General features: G+C 38.3%; 1 protein-coding gene across 1 annotated transcript in view; it reads left to right on the forward strand.

Moving 5' to 3' along the window:
* COL25A1 (collagen, type XXV, alpha 1) overlaps positions 1–25,996 on the forward strand; it is a 668,242-nt gene that overhangs the window by 470,379 nt on the left and 171,867 nt on the right. Inside the window, exons 8-10 of the mRNA XM_006869318.1 lie at positions 21,261–21,332; positions 22,053–22,160; positions 23,886–23,921. Coding sequence (XP_006869380.1) covers positions 21,261–21,332; positions 22,053–22,160; positions 23,886–23,921 — 216 coding nt within the window. The remainder of the gene's footprint in view (positions 1–21,260; positions 21,333–22,052; positions 22,161–23,885; positions 23,922–25,996) is intronic.

A 25,996-nucleotide genomic window follows, 5' to 3' on the forward strand; every position in this document is an offset into this window, starting at 1 on the left:
CATTAGTGAGCTAAAATGGACTGGTATTGGCCATTTTGAATCTGATAATCACATGGTTTACTATGCTGGGAATGACAGATGGAAGAGGAATGGCATCACATTCACCATCATTAAAGAACATATCAAGATCTGTCTTGAAGTACAATGCTGTCTGTGATAGGATAATTTCCATATACCTACGCCAACCAACCTCCTGCCCACAGGCACACAGCCTTTCTCAGTCCATGAGCCTAGAGCCCACGCTGTGTCTCTCCATGCCTCTGCTACTGTCTCTTCTGTCGCTGCTTTTCTAGGTAGAAATCTCACTCTCCACTCATGCTCTTCCTACTTCATAGTCCTGAGATCATCTGTTGCTGAAATGAAAGATTAGCTACTTCCCCACTTTACTTACACACCTTCTACAATTACATTTGTGACAATCATGATTAGTCCTGATAACAGTTACTCACAATTGACTCATAAAAGCCTATAACTGTCATCCCGTATCCCCTTTCACCAGATCCATCTGGAAAAGAGGGAAACAATTAACTGGAGATTCTACCTTACCCCCTCATTCTGAGGCTAGGCACACTCATGAAAGCTGGTAAGCCAGCCACTTCATGCCTTTATAGCTCCCCATTTTTGATAGCCAGTATCTAAATTTTTCTGGTAGTGTAGTGGTTACGAGTCAGGCTGCCAACCTCAAGGACAGTAGTTCGAGTCTACCAGAGGTTCCACAGGAGAAAGATGAGGCGTTCTGCTCCCGTAAAGACATATAGCCTCGGAAACCCTGTGCAGGGTCACTATGAGTTGGAACCAACTCCACAGTACTTAACAACAACAATAAGGAAGACCAGTTAATACCACTATTTCTCAAATTCACGCACTAGCTACTAAAGCCAGTGATGATGAAATTGAAGAATTCTACCAATTCCTTTAGTCTGATATTGATCAAACAGACAATCAAGATGGATTCTAATTACTGGTGATTAGAATGCAAAGGTTGGAAACAAAGAGGAAGGATCAGTAATTGGAAAATATGGCCTTGGTGATAGAAATGATGCTGGAGATTGCATGGTAGAATTTTTCAAGATCAATGACTTCTTCATTGAAAAAAATGAAGTCAGTTTTCATATGCACGTGAGGTGACAAAATACCTTGGCTTAGGTTCCGTACACCTTTGTTATCAAGGTAACATCTTTAACCATTTATAGAGAATCTTTTGCAACAATTTTGCCCAATTGCTGATGTCAGATGGATCTTGACTTGCAGTAGAGAATGCCAGAAATACTTTTACCTGTGTTTCAATGATTATACAAAGAAAGGCATTAGACCTTGTGGAGCATAACAAATTATGGATTACATTGGGAATAATGGGAGTTCCAGAACACTTAGCTGTGCTTATGTGAATGGAACCTGTATGTTAACCAAGAGACAATCTTGAACAGAACAAGGAAAATACATGAAGAACTATAATCATTAATATTATTTTATCAGATTTTTGAAAACAGAAAATACACTGCTGTTAACATGGCTCATAACCATCATATGCCAGAGAGCTGCTAGCCAAAATGTAACCATTCATATCAATCTGTTGATATTTCCTTGATATCATGTCTTTGTTATTTGAAGAATTTGTAATATATATGATAATTGGTGTCATTTTGATGATAAAAATAATGACAATTTTTTTTTTACCTTTTAATAATATAGTTGTTGTTGTTGTTATGTGCGGTCAAGTCTGTTCCGACCCATAGTGACCCTGTATATGATTTCTGAGGAGCAGCTGGTGAGCTTGAACCGCCAACTTTGCTGTTCAAACGACTTTGCAGTCTGGCGCATTATCCCACAGCACCACACCAGGACTCTCTGACAAGTACATTGCTATTGTGTTTAAATTAAGAACTACAGCCCCACGCACCTCACCATATACCTTACTCCATCCAACCCAACTCCATTCTCCACCCACCCACCCACACTTTCATTTTCTGGTATATCACCAAATTGATGTTTGGAGACTGTAAAATACTGTATTATAAAATTCTAAACTTTTGTTGCTTTTTTTTTTACTTAGTACAAAATTACTTTTCTGTCTTACAACTTTTTGTTTAGCAGTCATTTGCAATTATTCAATAATGTTGTAAAAGGAAATGAAATTTGAGGAGTTACAGGAAGAAGGGACAATCTGGAGATCTATTAGGCATTTTGGATTTGTTCAGAGAGTTAATGTAGAGATTTACAACTTCACCCTTCATTTTACACTTTTAGGCAGAAAAGTCAAACAAAATAAAAATGGAGCAAGCTTGTTATATCACCAGTGCAATGTTGAATGTTAATACTGTAACTCTATCCTGGTCTGGGGTATTACTCCCACTTTGGAGCCATGTATTTCTAATAAAATGTGTCAGAGAAGAATGCAAAGTTTGAGTCATGATATCTACCCAGGATTTTATATAGTAACCTTTGTAATAACTCACAATTTTTAGAATGTGTCAAATGTAATGGCATGTGCCAACAGGGTTGTAGTTTGAGAAACTGTCACAATTTATATGGGGTTTCTTTTTGGGGTAGAGTGCAACACCTTGGTTGTTGCACAGGAATGGGATTCAATTCTCTATTTTCCCTTATTATTGAAATGTGTATACCATTTTGTGTAAGCTTCTCAATTCCTTTGAAAGGAAGCTGCAAAGTGGAACCAGTGGACCAGATTCTGATAGGAGATACATTTTATTTGGCTTTTCCAAATTATTTGCTAGCATATTAAAATTGGTCAATTGCACAAAAAAATCTGATTTTGATTTCTTTTTTTGGAAAAATTAGAAGCTCTGGCACCATTTGGTCCTTTATTATTTCGCTTGGATGGAGCTGAGTGGAGTATATGTGCTTTGGGTGGGACATGCATTCTTCATTATACACAGTAACACACACTACTACTGCATTTATTTACGTAGGTATTTTACAATCCCTGTTGGCCTTGGAGTTTGTAATGCCTGTATTAGAGAGTAAGGTTATGTTACTTCTGATAGTGTAATGACAAATTCCATCAATCTGTAGACAGTTAACAAAATAACTAATAAGGAATCGTTTATTTTCTAGGAAAAGGGCTATTATTGCCTTAACTTAGTTTGCAGACCATTTGTTTTAAAATTATATAGAATTCTTCTTTCACAGTTGCCTTAGGCCGGGTTTCTAGAGAAGCAAAAACAGCAAAACATATATAAAAAGCAATTTAGTGTCTGACAATTAATTGTAGTCTCAGGACACCAGCAGAAGAGAGACTGAGTCTTTCCTGTGTGTCCATTATATTGGGAACAGGCCTGAAACCCAAGGAAATATCCTTTCAGTTGATTGCCTGCTTATAACCAATCATCATAGAGTTAACTATGCCTGCACATACCCAAGCATCATAGAGTTAACCATCAACTGCCAAACAACTGGGAATCCTAGCTTAGTCAAGTTGACACAAAACCCTAACCATTACAACTGGTGATAATTATTTCATGATGCTATGAAATTTGTTTCATTAGTACACCAAATCTATACGACTGCTAAAATTAAGAAAGATTAGTTCAAACGGTAGGTTTATATAGGATTCCAGTATAATTGATTATCTTTTCAGATTTTTGTTTAAAATATAAATTGTGGAATGATAGAATCTTTGAAAGGTTCCCTCAATTCTATATAGAATGGAATAGTAACTAAATAACATGTAAATTATGTTTAAAGATAAATTGTTATTCTTTAATTACTTGTTTAAAATTAGGAACACCAGAGACTATAGGTGGATAAATGGGATTATCTTCCCTTATTAAAGTATTGAACAAAATTGCCCTTGTTGATGCTATGAAGTGCTGTTGAGTGGATTCCGACCCATAGCAACCCTGTATAGGGTTTCTGAGGAGCAACTGGTGAGCTTGAACCACTGACCTTGCAGTTCAAATGGCTTTGCAGTCTGGCGCATTAACCCACAGTGCCACACCAGGACTCCAAAATTGTCCTTCTGGGGACACAAGTACAAACAAATGTATTAATTGTTTGGAATTGCCCTTTATAGCTGTACTGCTATTGTTGTTGTTGATAAGTGCCATGTAGCCAGTTATGACTCAAAGCAGATGAAACCAACCTTGAGGTCGAGTGTTTATCCTACAGCGCCAACCAGGACTCCATAGCTGTACTGCAAATCTTAAAAGAAAAGACTTATTTAGATTAATATTATTTAACCTTTTATTCCCTCTGTATCTTGCTTTGATATAAAAATGGTTTGAAACCAGATTTCTCTGAATGCAACAAATATGAACTTTGAAAGTATTGTCCAAAGAGTTAAAAATAAATAAATAAAAGAAGAAAACAACCAATCCAATTACTGATGAGGTAATTTTGACTTATCAACCCATGAATTTCCAAGTAGAACTCTACTCCATAGTTTTCAATAGCAGTCACTCTGGGTGGATTTGAACTACCAATCTTTTACTTAGTAGCTGAGTACTTAACCATTTGTATCACCATGAATTCGTAAAGTTTGAGAAGACCCACCTAAATTATTGATACAAATGTTAAATGGTTCAGGACATGAACCATGTGACCAGTTAATAAGTAATATTGCCTGCGTTGATCGTCCACTCAGAAATTCACGTATTTTTATCCATGTTCAGTTCAGGATTGTCAGTTAGTATCTAAGGATAAAACATGAAATCTAGGCATAGTTCTTGCTATAATCAGTTACATTTGTACATTCATTTAATAAAAACTCATTTAAAAAGATAATCTTTTTAAACTGCCATTCTTTTGCAAATTTTACAAACTGTCCTTTTAATAATCCATTCTAGTCTTGATTTAGGTCAGTACTAATTTTCCGTGCCTTTGTTTTGCAATCTGCCCTGTTCCTTGAGTTTTGGGAGCTCTGGTAGCGTAGTGGTTACGAATCGGGCTGCGAACCTTAAGGTCAGCGGTTCGAAACTACCAGCCGCTCCGCGGGAGAAAGATGAGGCTTTCTACTCCCGTAAGGATTTACACACTCGGAAACCCTGTACAGGGTCGCTATGGGTCGGAACCGACTCGACGGCACTTAACAACAACAACATTACTTCTCTCACTTTCCACAGTTCCTGAAAAATAATCTGAGTGGTTTGATAATTTGCTGACAAATACTCATACTCTTGTAAATCATTTCTCAGGCTGAAACATTTGAGCTAATTTCTATTCCTGTAGTTTATGCATATGAGGGGCTTCAGAAAGTTAGTGGGACATTCCATTATCTTTTCATTCCATTTTTCCAGGAAATTTTGGAAACCTCTATATGTGTGTGGGCATGTATATGTATATCACACACATTTGCTTATATCTACACAGGACTGTGTGTATATTTGATACAGAAACTAAATTAGAAGTGGTTGCTAATGCATTCTTCTATTAACTATTACCATTTTACTTTAAGTTGACAAAAAAAAAATAATAGGTCTATTCTTTTATTATCCTTCTCTTCCTAATTTTAACAGGAAATGGTTTCCTTGTTGTCCTTTATAGTTCCCCAGTCCCCCATGGTGCCTCTGTGTTCCTGGAACAGATCTTAATGTTCCATGCCACTCTGCTATTTTGGTCCTTGATTATGACTTCACTTCCTCTTTTCTTTCTTTACATCTAATTAGGATGGCCAAAACAAAGAAAATCCTATAATGAATAGGATCATGGAAAAGATATTAAAGGGCCTAATAATCACCCTTTGGATAATGATGCCTTGTTTTAAAATGAACTCTAGAAATTCGTTTGGAAAAAACATTTTTTTTTTTTATTAATCAAATGTGCTTAGTGGCATTTTCCCAACATTCACTAACTTCCCAGAAACATTTTACAAGTCAAGAAACATGGACAATTTCACTATGTTTATGACGCTTCATCTCAACTGTATATAATATTCTGAAGCTTCATTTAAGAACTATCTAATGATAAATTACTCTTTCTCCTTTTTGTATTTCGTAATTGCTTACCACCCACATCACAAAAATGAATGGTTGAGAGTGCCTTATATGTAAATAAATAAGCAGTTCAGTTTCAATAATGATATGATAAGGGTACATCTTGCAATTTTTTAACCACATATGGGAGTCATAAGTTGTAGTTGATGAGGTGGTAGACTGGTTACTTATCTGAGTGTACCAGATGCCACCTGGTTTTTTAAAAAGTAACTTTGTTTCTTATGGGTGCTGAAATCGGAGACCCATTGAAGAAAACAAAGATGTATGAAATCCATCTGTACTTTATAAATTGGGATGTTGCTTTTAGATCTTAAGACATCAGAAAAGATTTTCTTTCTTCCTCATGATTAATATAACGCCATCTTGTCGTATGTTCAAACAAAGAATACTGCAATTCTTTAACTATTTTTTTCCTCTTTTTTCTTTACCAATAAATAAGGCAAACAATTTAATAGTTACTAAATTGATAGGTAATGTTACACTTTGAGTTAATTCATGTAATCAGGAACCCTGAAAGAAAAAAAAGAGAGACTACCATCTAGGGAGCATAACCAAGGAAATTTGAAGTCAACTCATTCAAATACCATACAGTAGAAATTTGTTGTTGTTATGTGTTATCGAGACTCATAGTGACCCTATGCATAACAAATGAAACAGCACCCAGACCTGCATCATCCTTACAAATATTTTTACAAGTGATTACTTGATTGTTGCTTCTATGAGCGTTGATTGTGGATTCAACCAAAATGAAGTCTTTTGACAGTTTCAATGTTTTCTCCCTTTATCATCATGTTAATTATTGGTCCAGTTGTAAAAATTCTTTTCTTTGTATTGAGGTACAGTCCTCACTGCAGGCTTCTCAATCCAGCTTCTTGGATTTTTGCTCAGCACACAGATTCAATAAGTATGGCGGAAGGATACATCCCTAACACACATACCTTTCCTGATTTTGAACCATTCTCTATCCACTTGCTTTGTTCCAATGACTTCCTCTTGGTTCATGCACAGGTTCCTCATGAACACAATTAAGTGCTCTGGGATTCTCATTCTTCAAAATGTTCTTCATAGTTTGTCATGATCCATATAGTCAAATGTCTTTGCATAGTTAATAATTCACAAGTAAGCATCTTTCTGCTATTCTCTGCTTTCAGACAAGATTTCTATGACGACAGCAATAATTCCACATCCCTGTCTGAATCCGACCCGAACTTCTGACAGCTCCCCGTAAATGTATTGTTGCAGCCATTTTTAATCATCTTCTGCAAAATTTTACTTGCATAATATATTGATAGGAGCTCTGGTACGTAGTGGTTACGAATCGGGCTGCGAACCTTAGGGTCAGCGGTTCGAAACTACCAGCCGCTCCGCGGGAGAAAGATGAGGCGTTCTGCTCCCGTAAATATTAACAGCCTCGGAAACCCTGTGCAGGGTCGCTATGAGTCGGAACCAACTCCACGGCACATAACAACAACAACAACAATATATTGATGATTTTGTTTGATGGTTTCTTCACTCCATTGGGTCATTTTTCTTTAGAATGGGCACAAATATTCATCTCTTCCAATCAGTTGGCCAGCTCTTCCAAATTTCTTGGCATAGATGAGTGAGCGCCTCCAGTGCAGCATCAGTTTATTGGAACATTTCTATTGGTATTCTGTCAATTATAGTCTTGTTTTTCACCAGTGCCTTAAGTGCAGCTGGGAATTCTTCCTTTACTACCATTTGTTTTAGATCATATGCTTTAGCAAATACCAATACTGAAAGGAGTTCTTAGAGGATAGCAGGCATTTTTGCTTACTCTTTCAGAACAAAAAATATCAAAATAATTGACTGTTTCTCACAGGCAACTAAACACATACCTGTTTTCACTTCAGTGTAGTGTGCCCTGTCAGCTAATGAATTTCTCATTAACTTGGTGCTGTTCTTCTTTTTTGGTACATATATTGCTTGCTTGTCTGGATTTGGGATGTTGCCTTTTAAGAATGTGGGTAGGGTGTATTCAAGTTGAGGTGAGTGAGTCTGTGACCCAACCCTCATCTGGGTTTTACAAGTTTTAGGTTATTACAAACTAGTATGATACTGCAGCAGTGTAGAGGGACTATTCCTTAGGAATTAAAAGGCCATTTCATTTAGGATCCACACATCAGAGTTTGTATTTCAAATATAAATTACATGAAATTCAGATGGGACCAGAGTGAAGTTTACGTTGGCATTCTTTCTTTTTTAAAAAGGAGAAATTGTTAAGTAAATTAATGTATTATTAATCAGGCTAATATTCCAGACAAAAATTCTAAAGGTTTTTTTTTTTAATTTCATAAAATAAAATTTTCACATAGACTCTCATTTGCATTTATTATAAACACATGCTAATTACAAATGTTCTCATTTATCCTTTAAAGCAGTTAATTAAAAGATGTATGTTGTTGTTATTAAGTACCATCAAGTTGGTTCTGACTCATAGATACCCTTTATAGGACTTCTAAGAAGCAGCTGCTGGGTTTAAACTGCCAACCTTGCAGTTAGCAATCCAGTGCTTTATCCTACAGTACCACACCAGACCTCCAAAAGGTATATGTTGTTGTTATTAAGTGCTATTGAGTCGGTTCCAATCCATAGTAACCCTGTACAGAGTTTCCGAGGAACTGCTGGTGGGTTTGAACCACCAATCTTGTGGTTCAAATGAACCTTGCAATCCAGCACATTATCATACAGTGCCACACCAGATAACAATTGATTGGGCTGGTTCTGATTAATATGTAAACTTGAAATTACATAAGTAAACTTGTATATAGTTATTATAAACTAATACAAATTACAGTCCTGGCGTGGCACTGTCGGATAAGCACTGGACTGACAACTGCAAGGTAGGCAGTCGCTCCTTGGAAAACCCTATACAGGGCTGCTATGAGTCAGAACTGACTCAAAGATACTTAGCAACAACAGCAAGAATATAAATTATAATTTATTGTTTAGATTGCCATATATATTTAAATAGGTCATTTTCCAGGCTTCTCTAAATTATATGTATGTATAACTTCTTATTGTGATAGGGATGAAAGTTTACAGGGCAACATTTTGTTGCATAGCATTGATTGAAATGCCTCCAGTATAACATCACTCTTCTATGTCTACCCTCTGTTTCTCATATCCAGTCTTCCTTCTTTCCCAATCATTCCTGCCTTCTGAACTTTGCCCCTATGCAAATGCTGCCCTTTTGTTCCAAGGAGTGTGTACTTGTCTGGTGTTGTTGGGCACCTAATACACTTGACACTTATTTGGCTGAAAATTGAGCCAGGGGAGTTAGTCAGTTCCAGGCGTGAAGAGTGATTCTATCAGTCTCTATCCTACCAGTGAGACTGTTTTGTTTTGTTTTGATGATTTTGAGTTTTGTCCTACACTACTTCCTGCTCTGTCCAGGACTTTTAATGTAATCTCTTTCATAAGATTGTATTAGTAGCTGGGTACCATCTACCTTCTGGTCTCAGGATTGTAGAGTCTGAGATTCCTCTGGTTTACTAGAACTTATGTTTTGTTTTGTTTTCTTCACACTTCTTTGCTCCAGATGGCAGGAGACCAAAGGTTACAAGTTAGATGGTTGCTCATAAGATCCCAGTCATTACTCACCAAGTAAGGAACTCTGGTAACGTAGTGGTTACAAGTCGGGCTGTTAACCTCAAGGTCAGCAGTTTGAAACTGCCAGCTGTTCCATGGGAGAAAGCTGAAGCTTTCTGCTCCCGTAAAGATTTTCAGCCTCAGAAACACCTCCAGGGTCACTATGAGTCGGAACTGACTCCATGCCACACCAAGTGGAGTTGCTGTTATTGTTGTTGTTGTTGTTAAGTGCCGTCGAGTCGGTTCCAACCCATAGCGACCCTGTACAGGGTTTCTGAGGCTGTAAATCTTTACGGGAGCAGAAAGCCTCATCTTTCTCCCATGGAGCAGCTGGTAGTTTCGAACTGCTGGCCTTAAGGTTCCCAGCCCGATTCGTAACCACTACGCTATTGTTGCTAAGTGATGTTAACTTGGTTCCACTTCATAGTGACCCTGTATAAGTTTTCTGAGGAGTGGCCAGTTGGCTTGAACCACCAACCTTGTGGTTAGCAGTCTAGTGGTTATCCACACTAGGACCCCACTCACCAAAGTACACTAGCCTATATTAACACATTTTATTGTTCAAAACACAATTCACTGACACAACTTCAAAACTTACTACTCTTCCTGTAACCTTTAATGCTGTAAAAGGCAGCTTTATCATCAACTTTTGAACAGTCCCTCAGTGACAAATGTGTTTCAAAATTCAGAGTTTTTGGAATTTTTAAGTTAATATTGTCCTTACACTGTCTATTAGCTAACATCCTTCACAGCCTGGGGCAGTATGTAATCAAATCATAAAATATTTCTGCAGTAAAGCATGCATAATCACACGAAGAAAGATTGTTTGTTAAAGACTGTAAATAGTTTCACATCTGCTCAAGTAAAATTTTCACACCAACTCAATTTGGTTCAACTTATGAAAAAATGTTTTGTTTTCAGGGACTTGGGATTTTGGAATGACAGATAAGGGAATCATGGACTATATCTTGACTTCTAATCTATTTTTCATAATAACTTTGTTGGAGTTGTAGTTCTCAAACATACGTATGACCTGTCATCCTCATTCTGTAAATGTAAACCTTTCCCCTTTCAAGACCTCCCACATCTGTGGCCTCTCAACTTTTCTAGGCTTTTCCCCAAATATTTCGTGCTCCAACCCAACCAAATTCACCATGTCAGTACTCCTTGAAAATGCCTTCCACCTCTTTGCTTATTGGTTCAGACTGTAATACCTTCTTTCAGAGGTTCCAAGTCCATACTCCACTATCTTTCTAGTCACTCTTGATAGCTCATCTCAAATTCAGCTTTCATAGGGAATAATCTCCTTTCTCCAGTTAAAATGTTCTTTGTTACTGCTTGCCGGAATGTACTATATTTCTCATTTGAGTTGGTGTTTATGTGATAACCCCAATCTCACCAAATATTGATTCTTACAACTTCTTTCACTATACTTGATGACCTTTGTTATATTCAAGGACCTTTGTTATATGAAAGAACAAATGGTTTTGTTCATTTCTCTCATATGTCATTGATCTGGACTCCTTTAGGAATCCTACACTCATTGTCATTGCCCTTATTCTGACCTTTCACAAATAGAGAAAGAGGTTTGTGTCTGAAGGTAAAATACCCAGACTATGACATAATACCCATATTCCAAGTGTAGGTATACTCTTAAGTCTTTGCAAATGGAAAACTCATTTTTGTTCTAGTATTCGTCTTTATGATACAAGGTGTCCGTGCCTCTTGAGAGTGGCCAGGCTACACTTCCATTCTAAACGTATCTACACTTATTCTAAAGGACCACACCTCTTCATTCTACAGGCTCAGCGAGAGTAAAGATCACTTCGTTGATGAAGTCCGCCCTGACCAGTTTACCTAGGTTAAGTCTCCTTTCTATGCACTCCTATAGCTTTTGTTTTAACAGCCGTCAAACTCACTTATTGGGTATGGATTTCAATCCATAAACTCAGAGGAGTAAGAAATATGACTTAAGTTTTTTCGATTTTTGAATCTCAGCTTCTGTATTTTGCTTTGAGTCAATTTAAAAAGACAAATATTAATCTTCTTGGGATTTTCACACCTTCCTCCTCCTTTCAGTCTATTTCACACTTCTGAGATTTTATACAGTAGCAAAGAGTTCAGGAGTGGGAGTTGAGGGACATTTGGACTTCAATTGTCAGTTAACACAGTTTGCTCCTGGGAAGTTAGCATTTTTTTGGCTGCTCTACGTGGCCATTCATGAGGAGCTCCAGTAGCGTATTGGTTACGAATCAGGTTGCGAGCCTTAAGGTCAGCAGTTTGAAACTGCCAGCTGTTCCGTGGGAGAAAGATGAGGCTTTCTGCTCCCATAAAGATGAGTCGGAACCGACTCCACAGTTTCTGCTCCCATAAAGATGAGTCGGAACCGACTCACCATCACTACCACCACCACGTGGCCCTTCATAGCCAGTGAGTCATAGCTTCATCTATGGGGCATAGTCATCTAGATAAATCTTTCTTCTACTTTACACTGGCCTGTGATGATGTTTATCTGCACTTTTTCAGCCTGTTGTTGTTCTCAAGTGCTCTGGAGTCAGTTCCCACTCATAGCCGAATCTGTAAATCTTTACAGAGGCAGAAAGCCTTTTCTTTTCCAATAAAACATCCAGTGGGTTTGAACCGCCGGCCTTGTGATTAGCACTCTCTTTTACTGCCTATTCATAAATATTTTGCAGTTTGTTATTTACTTAACATTTGGTAGCTACAGTACTTAATGATATTTGTCAATCTGAGATTCAGTTATTCTCTTTCTCTTTCAAATAATTAGTAAATTTACATATAAGGAGATAATTCCTAGGGCTACTAGATTATGATACAACATATAGAATGGAATTTAGAATATCAATAAAAAGGAAAATTAGCTTTTTGGACCAAATATTATATTCCACTATAGAAGGCTAGGTTTTACAAAACTATAATTAATACTTCCACTGTTGTTGTGTGCCGTGGAGTCTGTTCCGACTCATAGCGACCCTGTACAGGGTTTCCAAGGATGTAAATCTTTACGGGAGCAGAGAGCCTCATCTTTCTCCCGTGGAACGGCTGTTGTTGTTAGGTGCTGTTCATTTGGATCCAACTCATAGCAACCCTGTATAGGATTTGCAAGAAGCAGTTGGTGGGTTTGAAATACTGACCTGGTGCTTAGCAGTCCAGTTAGCCTCCAGCCATAAGGTAATTTTTTTTTCAGTCATTTAAAAATTCTGATTAAAAAAAAAAAATCTGGTTTTACAGGCTCCAATTTTTATATTATTTGTTCAAAATATTCTTTTAGCTATTTAACTCCGTATAGTTAATTTTTCTATGTCAAAATCTATACCATCTACTGAAATATGAAATGATTTAGTAGCACATTACTTCCTCTTAATTTCTCTTCTTTCCTAATTTACTTTTCTAACGTATCCTGCTGTTAAATCAAAGTTATTTTTTACCTAAATATATTGCATTCTATTAGAATATTTCCCCATCTGGTCTCTCTTAGCTAGAAATCATATTATCAACTTCTAGGAATATTCATCTTTATTTTTACTGCACATATGCCCACTACAATGATTGTGTGTAATGCATAATATATTTTGGGCAAACCGAATCATGATACTGTTTATATAATGGGGAAACTCTGGGATTTTCATTTCTCAGAATAATACTATTTCTCTTCCGAAAGATTTGCTAGTGACTACCACTCCTGGTGTGGCAGAACCACAAGGTCAGCAATTCAAATTTTTCAGTCACTCTTTGGAAGAATGATGAGACTTTCTGTTCCCGTAAAGATTTATAGCCTTGAAAACCCTATGTTGTTAAGTATCATCGAATCAGTTCCAACCCATAGTGACCCTGTATAGGGTTTCCAAGGAGCAGTTGGTGAGTTTGAATTGTCGACCTTGTGATTCAAACTGACCTTGCAATCCAGTGCTTTATGCTACAGCACCATACCAAGACTCCATACAGGATTGCTATCAGTCAGAACTGACTCCACAACACATCACCACCAAAAACAACTTTATAACAGGGAGTGTGGTGTGGTAGCTCTGTAGGATTAAAAACTGGACTGCTAATCAGAAGGTCAGTAGTTTGAACATACCAGCTGCTCCATGGGAAAAAGATGAGACTTTCTGCTCCCACAAAGATTAACAACCTCAGAGATTGTATACAAGGTCAGAACCAACTCAACAGCACATAACAACAACAACAACCTTATAATTAAAGTAATTCAGTTTATTTTCCCCCATATCTCCACAACCTCAGATTCACTCTCTTGTACTTACAAATGAGCAGCCATTACCAGTAACATATCGCTGTAGTTGTTCAGTGCTGTTATTGTTAGGATTCAGTTCCAACTCATAGCAGCCCTGTATAGGTTTCTGAAGAGTGGATGGTGGGTTTGAACCACTGATCTTTTGGTTAGCACTCCACTGCTGATCCTAGTGTAGCGCAGCAGAACTCCATTTTTAAACTACTCTTACTATGCATAAGGAGCTCTGGTATTGTGTTGTTGTTGTTAGGTGCCATCGAGTTGGTACTGACCCATAGTGATCTTATGCACAGCAGAACAAAACACTGCCCAATCCTGGGCCAACTTCACCCCTGTTGCCACGCTTGAATCCATTGATGCTGCCACTTGGCTAATCCATCTCATTGGAGGTCTTCCTCTTTTTCTCTGACCCTCCACATTACCAAACATGATACCCTTCTCCAGAGATTGGTTCCCCATGACAATATGTCCGAAGTATGATAGACGAAGTTTGGTCATCTTGGCCTCCAAGGAGACTTTGGCTGCACTTCTTCCAAAATGGATCTATTGGTTCTTTCGGCAGCCCATGGCACTTTCAATATTCTCCCCCAACACCATAACTCAAAAGCATTGATTCTTCTATGGTCTTCCTTAGTGGTTATGAATTAGGCTACTAATCTCATGGTCAGCGGTTCAAAACTACCAGCTGATCCGTGGGAGAAAGATGAGGCTTTATGCTCCCGTAAATGTACAACCTCAGAAACCCTGTACAGAGTCTCTATGAGCCGGAACCAACTTCATGGCACATACCAACAACAACTTACTATGCATATGCATTTATGCTGCACAATTAGTGATGGAATAAGTGGTGGAGTCAAGTATGGGCATCCAACACTCTGAGTCATTTGCCTGTAGAGCATTTTTTTGAGGAGAGTGAGCATGCCCGATGCTTCTACAAACACTCTTTTTCAACCCTCTGTGTTTCCTCTTCCTTTGTTCATCCCTTAACTAGAAGTCTTTCCAAGGTGTTACCTGCACACTCTACAACCTCCCTGTGGGACTCCTCCCAGCCATATGCCTCAGGGTTCTCACCTCTCTCTTGACTTCTTTATGTACAAGTCTAACAGCCACCTTTTGGCTGCAGTATCCACAACAAAAGCCATCCAGTTGATTCTAATTCCTGGCAACCCCATGTGTTACAGAATAGAACTGCCCAACAGGGTTTACTTGATTGTGTTCTTTCCAGAAGATCACCAGGCTTCTCTTCTACACTGTCAAGGGGTGGGTTTGAACTACCAACCTTTTGGTTCGTAGTTTAGTACGAACCATTTGAGCCACCCAAGGTGACTACCCACACGCACCTCAAAGTCAGCAAATCACTGACTGAATTCATCATCACCACCATCTTCCTTGCCCCCAGAAGACCTGCTCATCCATCTAGTGTTTCCTCTAGCATTCTTCCATTGCACAACCTAGACACCTACGACAGTTCTCTGCCCCTCTTCGCCCTTCAGTCTCCAGCCAAACTATACCACCTGGAAATTCAACCTTCTTGATGCCACTCAAAGCCATCAGCTTGTCCCTCTCTCAGCTCTAGTGCACAATTCACAATTCCTCATCTTCAATTTTCCACTCTGTCTTTGGCGTTACTTCCTAGCACCATCCCTCACATCAAACCTTTGAGTAAGTCTGATGCTAATGCTTTTATGACTCAATGTTGTTGTTGTTGTTGTTGTTATGTGCCGTGGAGTCGGTTTCGACTCATAGCCACCCTGTACAGGTTTCCGAGGCTGTAAATCTTTATGGGAGCAGAAAGCCTCATCTTTCTCCTGTGGAACATCTGGTAGTTTCGAACTGCTGACTGTGAGATTAGCAGCCTGATTTGTAACCACTACACTACCAGAGTTTAGGCTCAGGAAGTCCTCCACTGCTCCTCAAATCTGGTGTCAGGTGCACGTGTTCTTTATAGCCCTCCTGTCTCTCTGTTACAACCCCTATTACTCTGGATGATTGTTAGGGCTGTCAAGTTATTTCCGACTCATAAAGACCCTATAGACGGTTTCCGAGGAGCAGCTGTTGGGTTTAAACTGCAGACCTTGGGGTTTGAAGTCCAATGCTGATCCGACAGCGCCACACCAGGAGTGCTCAGCCTGCTCATGTTTTCCATATTTCTGCGCTAGACTTGAAACCCTGTGAGCTCCGAGTCTTACCCACCATTGAATCCCCAGGGCCTAGCATAGTGATGCTACACAGAGGCACTCAGTACTATTTCTTAAATGTTATTGAACGTTAGTCAGCTTCTAAGCTTTCAAATACTAAAACTTTAGGAGACGTAGAAAGCAATTATAAATTGCAAAATGACAACGTCTGGAATTAGAAGCCCTGGATTTAATTTCTGGCTCTACCATTGTCTTATTGAATACTTTTCATAAAACACAAAATTTTCTTCCTATAATGTAATCATGTAACACTCAGCATTACTAAACACACAATAAAAATGACAATAAAATCTTGAATTTATGGTGTCTGAGCAGTTAGAAGTATTTCTGATGCATTATTTATTTGTTCTTCTTTGGAGTAGATTGCAACTTCCCTTCTAGAGTAATTGTTTTGGATTGAATTGTGTTCCTCATAAATATGTGTGTTATAAATCCTAACAACATATATGGTATATGATATAACCCCCATTGGGAGTAGGGTTTTCTTTGTTATGTTAATGAGACCACATCGATGTATGGGTGTGTCTCAAAATAATCACTTTTCAGGTTTACAAAGAGCAGATTAGACACAGAAGGGAAGAAACATAATTGGGAGAGTACAGCTGTTCCGCAGGAGAAAGATGAGGCTTTCTGCTCCCATAAAGATTTACAGTCTCGGAAACCCTGTACAGGGTTGCTATGAATTGGAACCATCTCCACGGCACATAACCACCACCACCATAGGTGTCATACCATTTGAAGATGACCCAGGAACTCAGGAAGAGGAGCTGAAAAGAGACAGGACCTTCCCCCAAAACCAACAGAGAGAGAAATCTTTCTCCTAGAACTAGAGCCCTGAACGTGGACTTCTAGTCTCCTGTGAAAATAAAATTCTATTCATTAAAGCCACCCATTTATGATAGGTCTGTTTCAGCAGTACTAAGAAACTAAGACAGTAATGAAGGGAGATTCATCCCCTGCTACAATGGTGTCAAAACTCAGGTTCTGTGATGACTAGCCACATCATAGGATATCATGGAGACTCATAAAGGTGTCTTGAGGCTTTATGCTTGTAGGACGACCATGAGTTGTATAAGGTACTTTTGTAGTCTTGTACGTTCGATGTCCTAAGAATTTTACATATTTCAGGGTAAAAATATGTACAAATTATTTCAGCATTTTAGCTTATTCCTGGATTCTTTCTCCATGTTTTTCTGGGTACACATATTTTTTTTCCACACCCACACAAACCATCTGTGTACCAGGCAAGTTTTCCAAGATGTAAAATCAAGTGAAATATGCCCATTTCCATTTATTTAGCAAGAACTCTGACTAATGAAACTGTGAAAAAAAAATAGCATAGTTAATGAAAAGTGCCTTCTCTATGTGAATTGCTTGGAAAGCTTGCAGTTATGGTCACAGAGAGCCATGGCTTAAAGACAGTGATTTGACACCAGTGCTTCTCAGATTTCTCCTTCAAAGAGTCTTTGTAGGAAGCAAAATTTATCTATGTGTAACCTGCAGGTGTCCCCTGTATCCTGGGGGTTTCTCCCACTTTGTTATTGTTGTTGTTTAGTGCCTTTGAGTCTGTTCCGACCCATAGTGACCTTGTATAGATAGAGTTTCCAAGTAGCAGCTTGAACCACCAGCCTTACAGTTCAAACGACTTTGCAGTCTGACATATTAGCCCACAGTGCCACACCAGGACTCCTTTCTGCCACTATCAAGTGGTAATTTTTTAAAAAATGTAATGCAGAGTTTACATTCTGTCCTATAGTGTATTAAAACTTGTTTTATTATGAAAATGTTCAAAGATATTTACTGTTCATTCAAATGGGCTTTAATGGAAAATGCATCATATTTATTACTGCCTTAAAACCTTCCCTTGGACACTAACATGTGCTCTGAAGGTTACTTTCCCCTCCACTTGAAAAGCACAAACTCCTAGGATTTTTCAGCTCAGGCCATGGGGTTTCGTTAGAATTTAAAAGCATTCTTCCACACATATCCCCTTTTTTTAAACTGGCTACATGAAACTACTGAAGTAAACACCTTTTTCCTAGCTCACTAATGACTCTTTAGCTCTGAGCATTTAATTGGCAGCATGTCCACATTTAAAATGATTGAAGGATCTGAAAACAGCGCTCACAAATACAAGTTTTCTGCTTGAGGAAAAATATCTGTCCAACGTGATAGTTACCCAGGCACTTCCTTCTTTAGATCTTATTGATGTTGGAAGCCAAACTAAAAAGTTACAAAATATAACAGGATCTTTTATTATTATTATTAAATATTTTTGGTGAGCGTTTAGAAATTTTGACCAAACAGCAAGATGCTTATGTTCAGATATGAGTACAAGAAGTGGCTTATTTATACACTCAGATTTCAAAACAGTCGTAAGGCCTACCATGTGTGCTGTTAAAAGGTTTTTAATTTTAAATTATTTTTGTGAGATAATCCTGTTTAAAGTGACATTGTGATTTATTGCTAATAATCAAGATTCTGATCCCTCATAGCCTTCTTGTTTGTCTCTGTTTTCGTTCTTTGTTACATAAATATGAGGTTTATATATAAAATTCTGAGTGTGTAATATAGGGCTAATGAGTCACAGATGGAAAGATGCTGGCACATTACCATCTAATAACATTTTAAACTCATATTCCATAGTAAAACAAAAGCAAATTGTACACATCTGTTTTCCAACTTGTAGCATTTCTGAATTTGTGTGGAGTCTATGTTTAAAGGACTTTTGCCTAGGAAGATGAAAAAGAGGCTTCAGGTCACCTCAAACTACCCAGGCACATAATAACCTTATCAGAAAGGATTTGGCAAAAAATAAGATTTCCTCTGCTTCATTTCCAAAGAAGGCCTACCTCGAAAGAATGAGAGTCAAGGGCATTAGGAATGAGAAATGTTTTTGAACTACAGATGTGATTTTGTTGGCTTTTTTTTAAAAAAAAAAGAAAAATATCTCTAATGTGGGGAAAATCGGGAGACAAATCTCTACAAAAACAATAAAATTAAATACCTAGATACTTTCATGCCTTTCCCAGGTAGAAATGATACTCGGAATATATTTGGGTGGGAAGAACGGAGAGACAACTAGGAAGAGCTGAAGGGAGGGGAATGGATACAAAAACCTGGGGCCGTGTATTGTTGTGGTTGTTTGTACGGTAAATATGTTTTGTGGTTAAAAAAAAAGGACCAAAAGGCTCCCATTGCATATGCTGTTGGAAAAGAAATAGAGCAAAGGCAATATTTCTCTCTCAGACCTACCCAATTGGTAATGCCTGTGAGGACACATTAGTACAAGTAATGGCTCTAAAATATCTCTCCTCCAGTCTCATTGGCTAAGGACCTGAAAACCACATTTCTGCTTTAAGGGGTTGTGTGAAATGTCAAATTCTTTTGGAAAAGCTACGTGACAGAAGTGATTCCTGCAGAGTGTGACCATAAATCCCCTCTGACATGAAATACTCCTGCTATAAGAGACAGATCTCACTCCATTACCTCTGCAGGAATTCCTGAAAAGGAGAGACTTGAGAATAATCATATGATTTGAGAGAGAAATTTTGATATGTGGGTGGTAAGACTATACTTTATGAGGCTTCCTGTATTTATAGTAAAGAACACTCATGATCTGATAGCAAAATTCTGTTCACTATCATCTAAAAAAATAATTGATGCATGTATTGTATGTCCTGAGTTGTAGAGTGCACAGAATATCAAGAGGAAGAAATGACATGTCGTATTGTATTCATAACAGTTTACGTAGTTGTCTCCATTCTTTACTAACATTGTGTGCGTTAGATTCCAGAAATGTTGCACAACATGATGAATATAACTGGTATCATTAAGTTATTGCTGTTGTTGCTAAGTGCCATTGAGTTGATACCAACTCATTGTGAACCTGTACAGGGTTTCCGAGGAGCAGCTGGTGGATTTCAACTACCAACCTTATGGTTCACAGACCAGTGCTGATCCTACAGTGTGCCAAGTTATACATATGAAGAAATGTTGAATTGGCAAATGTTGTGATATATATTATAAACAACAATTTTTGAAATATCTTAGGCATATTAAGAAGTAGAAAAATATGGAAATATTGAGTTGTATGTAGAGTCCTTACACTAGTGTTTGCCTGGAGCCTATTGTACATACATGGAGCCCATTGTACCTACATGGAGCCATTGTATCTTGTGTTAGGATGTTTACAATGAGTTATCAATCCTTCCAATCCCTTTAACAATGGTTCTCTTGGGGGCCTCTTGTGTCTGATGTCGTCTACCATCTTTGTCAAACATGGCAGGACTTAGAGCAGGAAAAGAGAGACATTGGGCACAAGCTCATTTTGTTTGTTCAGCAGTGAGATGTCTTGTGACGTTTTGTGTCGTGTTGTTTTGGTGCTTTGCTATGTCCATAGGGTCTGCCAGGCTTCCCCACAGTTGCTGCTCTACACAGTAATCAGATCCTCACCGTCAAGGTTTGTGGTTGGTACATACGTTTGCTCAATCAGAACCCACAATCAGCATAAGAGTGAGCAAGAACCATTAAATTGGCTTGCCCAGTCCAGGAGTTGCTTCATCTCCTCAGATTCTTCAAATAATTGGTCAGTTGGGACCTCACCCACATCAGTGAGGTCAAATGCATAATAAGAAGGTGTATTTTGAGCACACACAAAAGTTGGATGTTAAGGTGAAGCAGGTACAGTGAAGAGAGGCAGGCATGAATATCCAGGACTGCCTCACTTCAGTGGTTTAATTTGCTTGCATTCCAGTGCTCTGTGATGTTTATAGGTCAATTGAATAATCCTAAATACTCTGGACTCTGGGCATCATTACAAAGGCATTTGAGTTCATGCCACATTATGCTGGTTGAAAAATCTGACGTAAATTGAACTGGTACTTTGTCTCTAGACCTTCTGCTCAAGAGTAGAAAATGTAGGCTTTCCTGCTTCTGTAGTTACGCTGTGTTAAAAAAGACCCAGCATCCACAACAAAAATGACGAGGTAGAAAAAGGATTCAATTCTAATAAAAAAAAAATTCTGGGCTCACCATTCTGTTTCAGGATCATCATTCTTTCAAGAGCTAGAGGGTTTGATGTCAGACACAAGTGCCAGTTCTATTTCGTATAATGGTTATTATAAGTCTAATGTGTATATCTTTATTTCTTTCTTGGGACCTTCTGATGTCTATTCTTCAACTCTCTCATCTCTGAACTTCAACTTTTGACTTCACCTGACTGATCAGATGGTGTTTCCTAAAATCAATCATGGGTTTCTCTCTGCTGATCAGCAGCTCATTAAACGCCGCTTGATTAAGGTAGTTCTTATTCTTCCTGGATTCTGGTTTCTTCTTTACATTCAGTTTTTACTCTGTATGCTGTTACTCTACCATTTACCTCTTGTGGGTGGGGAAGGGGGAAATTTATTTATTTATGTATAAATATCTAAATAAAATTATGTTTAGTGCTCTACATTTATAGAAAATGTATATTTTTACAAAGCTTTTCTAATTGGCTATTTAGTAGAAAAAGAAAGCAACCTAAATTGGATCCAGTAATAGATCTTGTTTCTAATGTCTACAACTTCGTTAATTTGTACATTGTTACACAGTATGGCAAGAGCCTTATGTACTTAATTTTATAGGTTATAAAAAGGTCAACAAATTTGTCCAACTATAAATGCATCCATTTTATTAAGCTAGATGAATATAAATGAGGCAAACAGCACCATGGATAAAGTTATGCAAAAGTTTGATACCAGCCCAGAATATTGTGATAACATGTAGTTTTCCCAAGAGCTGTGAATGCTTGGGTCCTGGGCAGCTTTGATCGTAATAACATCTAGTCTGCTCACCCAGCATGAATATTTATTTGCTCCCTGCTGGCAGGCAAATTGCCTACAGGCTTCACGTTTTCCATGTTCTGGTTCTTTTCACAGTGTAAATGTGGATTAGATAATACAAATTTAAAGTGTTGAAATTAAGATCGGGCTCTTTATCTTTTATGGTTATTGTGGGTCTGTTCCTTCTCCATTCTAGGGTGACCAAGGACAAGCGGGACCTCCAGGCCCACCAGGTCCTCCAGGTCCAAGAGGACCTCCTGGGGACACAGGGAAAGATGGCCCCCGTGGGATGCCAGGACTGCCCGTGAGTTGTTTTGGGGTTCTTATTTTTTTTTTCACAAGTTTGGTTTTGTGATAAGGGCTGCAAACTGGGGTAGAAGTGGATGTGGGAAAGTTTAAGGCTCAGTGGTCAGTGAAAGAGACCTAGGTTGAGGGAAGTGGAATATAAGAAAGTCCCTAAGTAGAGTAGGTCAACCCCAGCAGGATTCTGTCTCACATTCAAGCTACGGAGAAGCCACACAAATGGCAAAGATAAAAGCTGGAGACAGTAACTACACTAGTTTTCATGTATGCCTCAAGATGTTTCTGGTTGAAATTGCCTGGTCTCGCCTAAGCCCTACTGACCTTGCAGTTCACAGTTCACTGCTTATCCTACAACACTACTGCTGTTGTTGTTAAGTGCCATTGAATCAATTCCAACCCAACCCACAGAGACCCTGTATAGGGTTTCTGAGGAGTAGTTTCTGAATCTGAACCACCGACCTTGCAGTTCAAACAGACCTTGTGATCGATTTCTTATCCTAGGGCACCATACCAGGACTCAACAGCACTATTAAGGCTCTTTATATACATAGATGTGATTATGAAAGAGGCCAAACATTTTCAGATTCATATTATGACTTAAAGGGTTGAGATTGAGGCTTAATCTAACATTAACAATTACTTATTTAATGTTTGTTTTGCTTTAAATTACTTTCATTATTTGTGTTTTCACAGTATAAAAGTAATGATGGAAGTATCTACAAAGTAGAAGATTTAGAAATAAAGACAGCCAAAAACCAAAATATAGATTAGTCTTAGTTGTTAATACTTTGGGTATTATCTCTTTCTACTTCCATGTAAATGCATCATTTACCTATTTTTTTCCAAGAAAGGTTTTTTGATAAAAATGCTATTGTGAAGCGCCATCAAATTAGTTCAGACTCATAGTGTTCATGTATAGGGTTTCCAAAGAACAGCTGGTGGATTTGAACTGTCAACCTTGTGGTTTACAGTTTAGTACCGATCCCAGAGCAGGAGACGTATAAAATACTGGGTACTGATAAAATATCTCCTCAGATAACTTTTTTGTAAGTCCCATTTCTCTTTCTGAACCAAACAAAATAAAACACTCTAGTGCAATTGAGTTGATTCCGACTCACATAGGACAGAGTAGAATTGTTCCCTTAGGGTTTCTGAAACTATAAATCTTTACAGTAGCAGACAGCCTCATCTTTCTGCTGGTGGGTTTGAACTACTGCCTTTGTGGTTAGCAGCTCAACTCATAACCGGCTTCATTACCAAACTTCTCCAGTGAGTACTGGTGACCAGCAGAGATGCCCAGCCAATCTGTGGGAGAATGGCCTAGCAAGCTACTTCAATAAAGATTATAGCCAAGAAAACATGGGGCAAGTCTATATGACAGCATGGAGTTGCTATGAGTTGGAATCGACTTGATGCCACCCCAAAAAAGCTCCTGGTTTTTCTTAGAATATATTGTAGACAGAGATCTTAAATCTTTGGTGGAGTCTAGATTTATCTTATTAAATCCTTTTGTCTTGGTAAAGAGTTTGTAATATGAACTCCTTGACAAAAAGAATATCAGCTGTCTTTTAATTGTGTCATATTTGCATTCCTGTATTTATCCTGAAAATATATTTTATATTAACATGCCCCCAGTGGGTATTATGCAATAAGAATATAACCAAAATGATTAAATTGCTTTTCAATGTATATAGCATTAGTACAATTATTTCTATTCTTTTTTAAGGGAGAACCAGGGAAACCAGGAGAAGAAGGCTTAATGGTAAGTATCTAAATTTATCTTTTTCTATACCCAAAATACTGCAGGGTCAGTTTATTAAAATCTATATTCAAGATTGACAAGGATTGCAGTGTGCTCATTGGAGACTTGAAAGAGATATTCAGATGGAATATCAGTGCTTTTAGGACTATTCGTAGCTAATTGAAAAGCTGTGTGTGAGGTTGAATTAATTGGACAACACAGATTGATATTGGATTAAGAAGTCAGTATTAATATACAGAGTCCTGGTATGACGCTGTGGGATTGCACTTGACTGCTCATCAAGCGTTTGGCGGTTTGGCAGTACAAACCCACCAGTGACTCCTCAGAAACAGGATACTCATAGGATCACTATGAGACAGAACTGATTGATTCAAAGGCACTTTACAACAACAATGGATCAATAAAGAGGCCTCTGTTTCCCTTTCTCTGGCTAATTGAGCAGAGTTGCCAATGACCACAAACTGGCTCATGGTTTGATACCTGAAGAGCGCAGTGAAAATGTTATTGCCTTTGATCTTGAATCTGTATTTTGATTGATGAAGTCAGCAAACTACTGTCTGTTGGCCAAATTTGCAAGCTGCCAGTTGAGTAAAACTCAACTATTACTAAGGCATGCTCATTCTTTTAAATAGTTCTATGACTGTTTTCACTCTTTTACTCAGCAGATTGGAGTAGTTGTGTAGAGACTCGGTGGTGGTGGTGGTATGCCGTGGAGTTGGTTCCAATTCATAGTGACCCTGCTGCATAAGGTTTCCCAGGCAGTAAATTACGGGAGCAGAAATCCTCAAATTTTCCCTCGAAACAGCTGATAGTTTCAAACTGCTGACCTTGATGTTAGCAGCCTGACTTACAACCGCTATGGTACCAGGGACTCTACAGCCATAAAATATTTGCTATCAAAATTGCCAACTTTCTGTTGTAACTAAACAACATATTAGTCATCTTAGTAACTTAGTTACACTGTTGACTGATATTGGCTATGTCAGTATTGGTCAATATTGCCAACCTTCTGATGTAATTAAACTTAATATTGGTCGCTGTACGATACGCACTTGAATGGCAAGATCAATGGTTCAAACTCACCAGCTATTCCTCGGAAACCCTGTACAGGGTCACTATGAGTCAGAACCGACTCGATGGCACTTAACAACAACAACAATAACTATTACACTCTTGATTAATATTGGCCTTGTAGATTTTGGTCAATAAGAGATCCATGTCTGTATCATATGAAAAGCAACAACAACAACTAACTACTGTCAAAGTGTTATGTGTGTCAAAGTATCTGTCACACAACCTTTAACAAAAGGGTAAGAATTAGTAAGAGTTAAAAAATGTAAGAGCTACCTATTACATAAGGAGCTCTGGTAGGGTAGTGGTTACGAATCGGACTGTGAACCACAAGGTTAGCAGTTTGAAACTACCTCAGAAACCTGTACAGGGTCACTATGAGTCCGAACCGTCTCCACGGCACATAACCACCACCACCACCTATTACATGCTAAGTTCAAGAACTACACATCTACAGAACTCAAATTTTTAAGTGTTAGGAGATATAAAGAGACATTACAGAAGGTCAAAGGAAATTAAAACCCACAAACCACAATGAGCGGGAAAGATGAAGCTGTCTCCCATAAAGATTTACAATCTCAGAAACCCTATGTAGGGTTGCTCTGAATCAGATTCAACTCGATGGCAGTGGGCTCCAGCTGTAACTGTAATTACGGTAGGTTAAATTCAGGGATATGCCTATTAATTGTTGTTGAGTGGGATCTGACTCATAGCGACCCTGTATAGGGTTTCCAAGGAGTGACTGGTAAGCTTGAACCACTGACCTTGTGGTTCAAACCCACCTTGCAGGTCAGTGTGTTAACCCACAGCATGAACACCAAGACTCCATACCTATTAGTAGCTAGTACCTATTAGTAGGGAGTCCTGTTGTGGCACTGTGGGTTAATGTGCCAGACTGCAAAGCAATTTGAACTGCAAGGTCAGCAGTTCAAGCTCACTAGCTGCTCCTCGGAAACTCTACACAGGGTCTCTATGGGTTGGAACAAACTCAACGTTACTTCACA

This window comes from Chrysochloris asiatica, unplaced genomic scaffold (assembly GCF_000296735.1).
Source record: "Chrysochloris asiatica unplaced genomic scaffold, ChrAsi1.0 scaffold00129, whole genome shotgun sequence".
NCBI lineage: Eukaryota > Metazoa > Chordata > Mammalia > Afrosoricida > Chrysochloridae > Chrysochloris > Chrysochloris asiatica.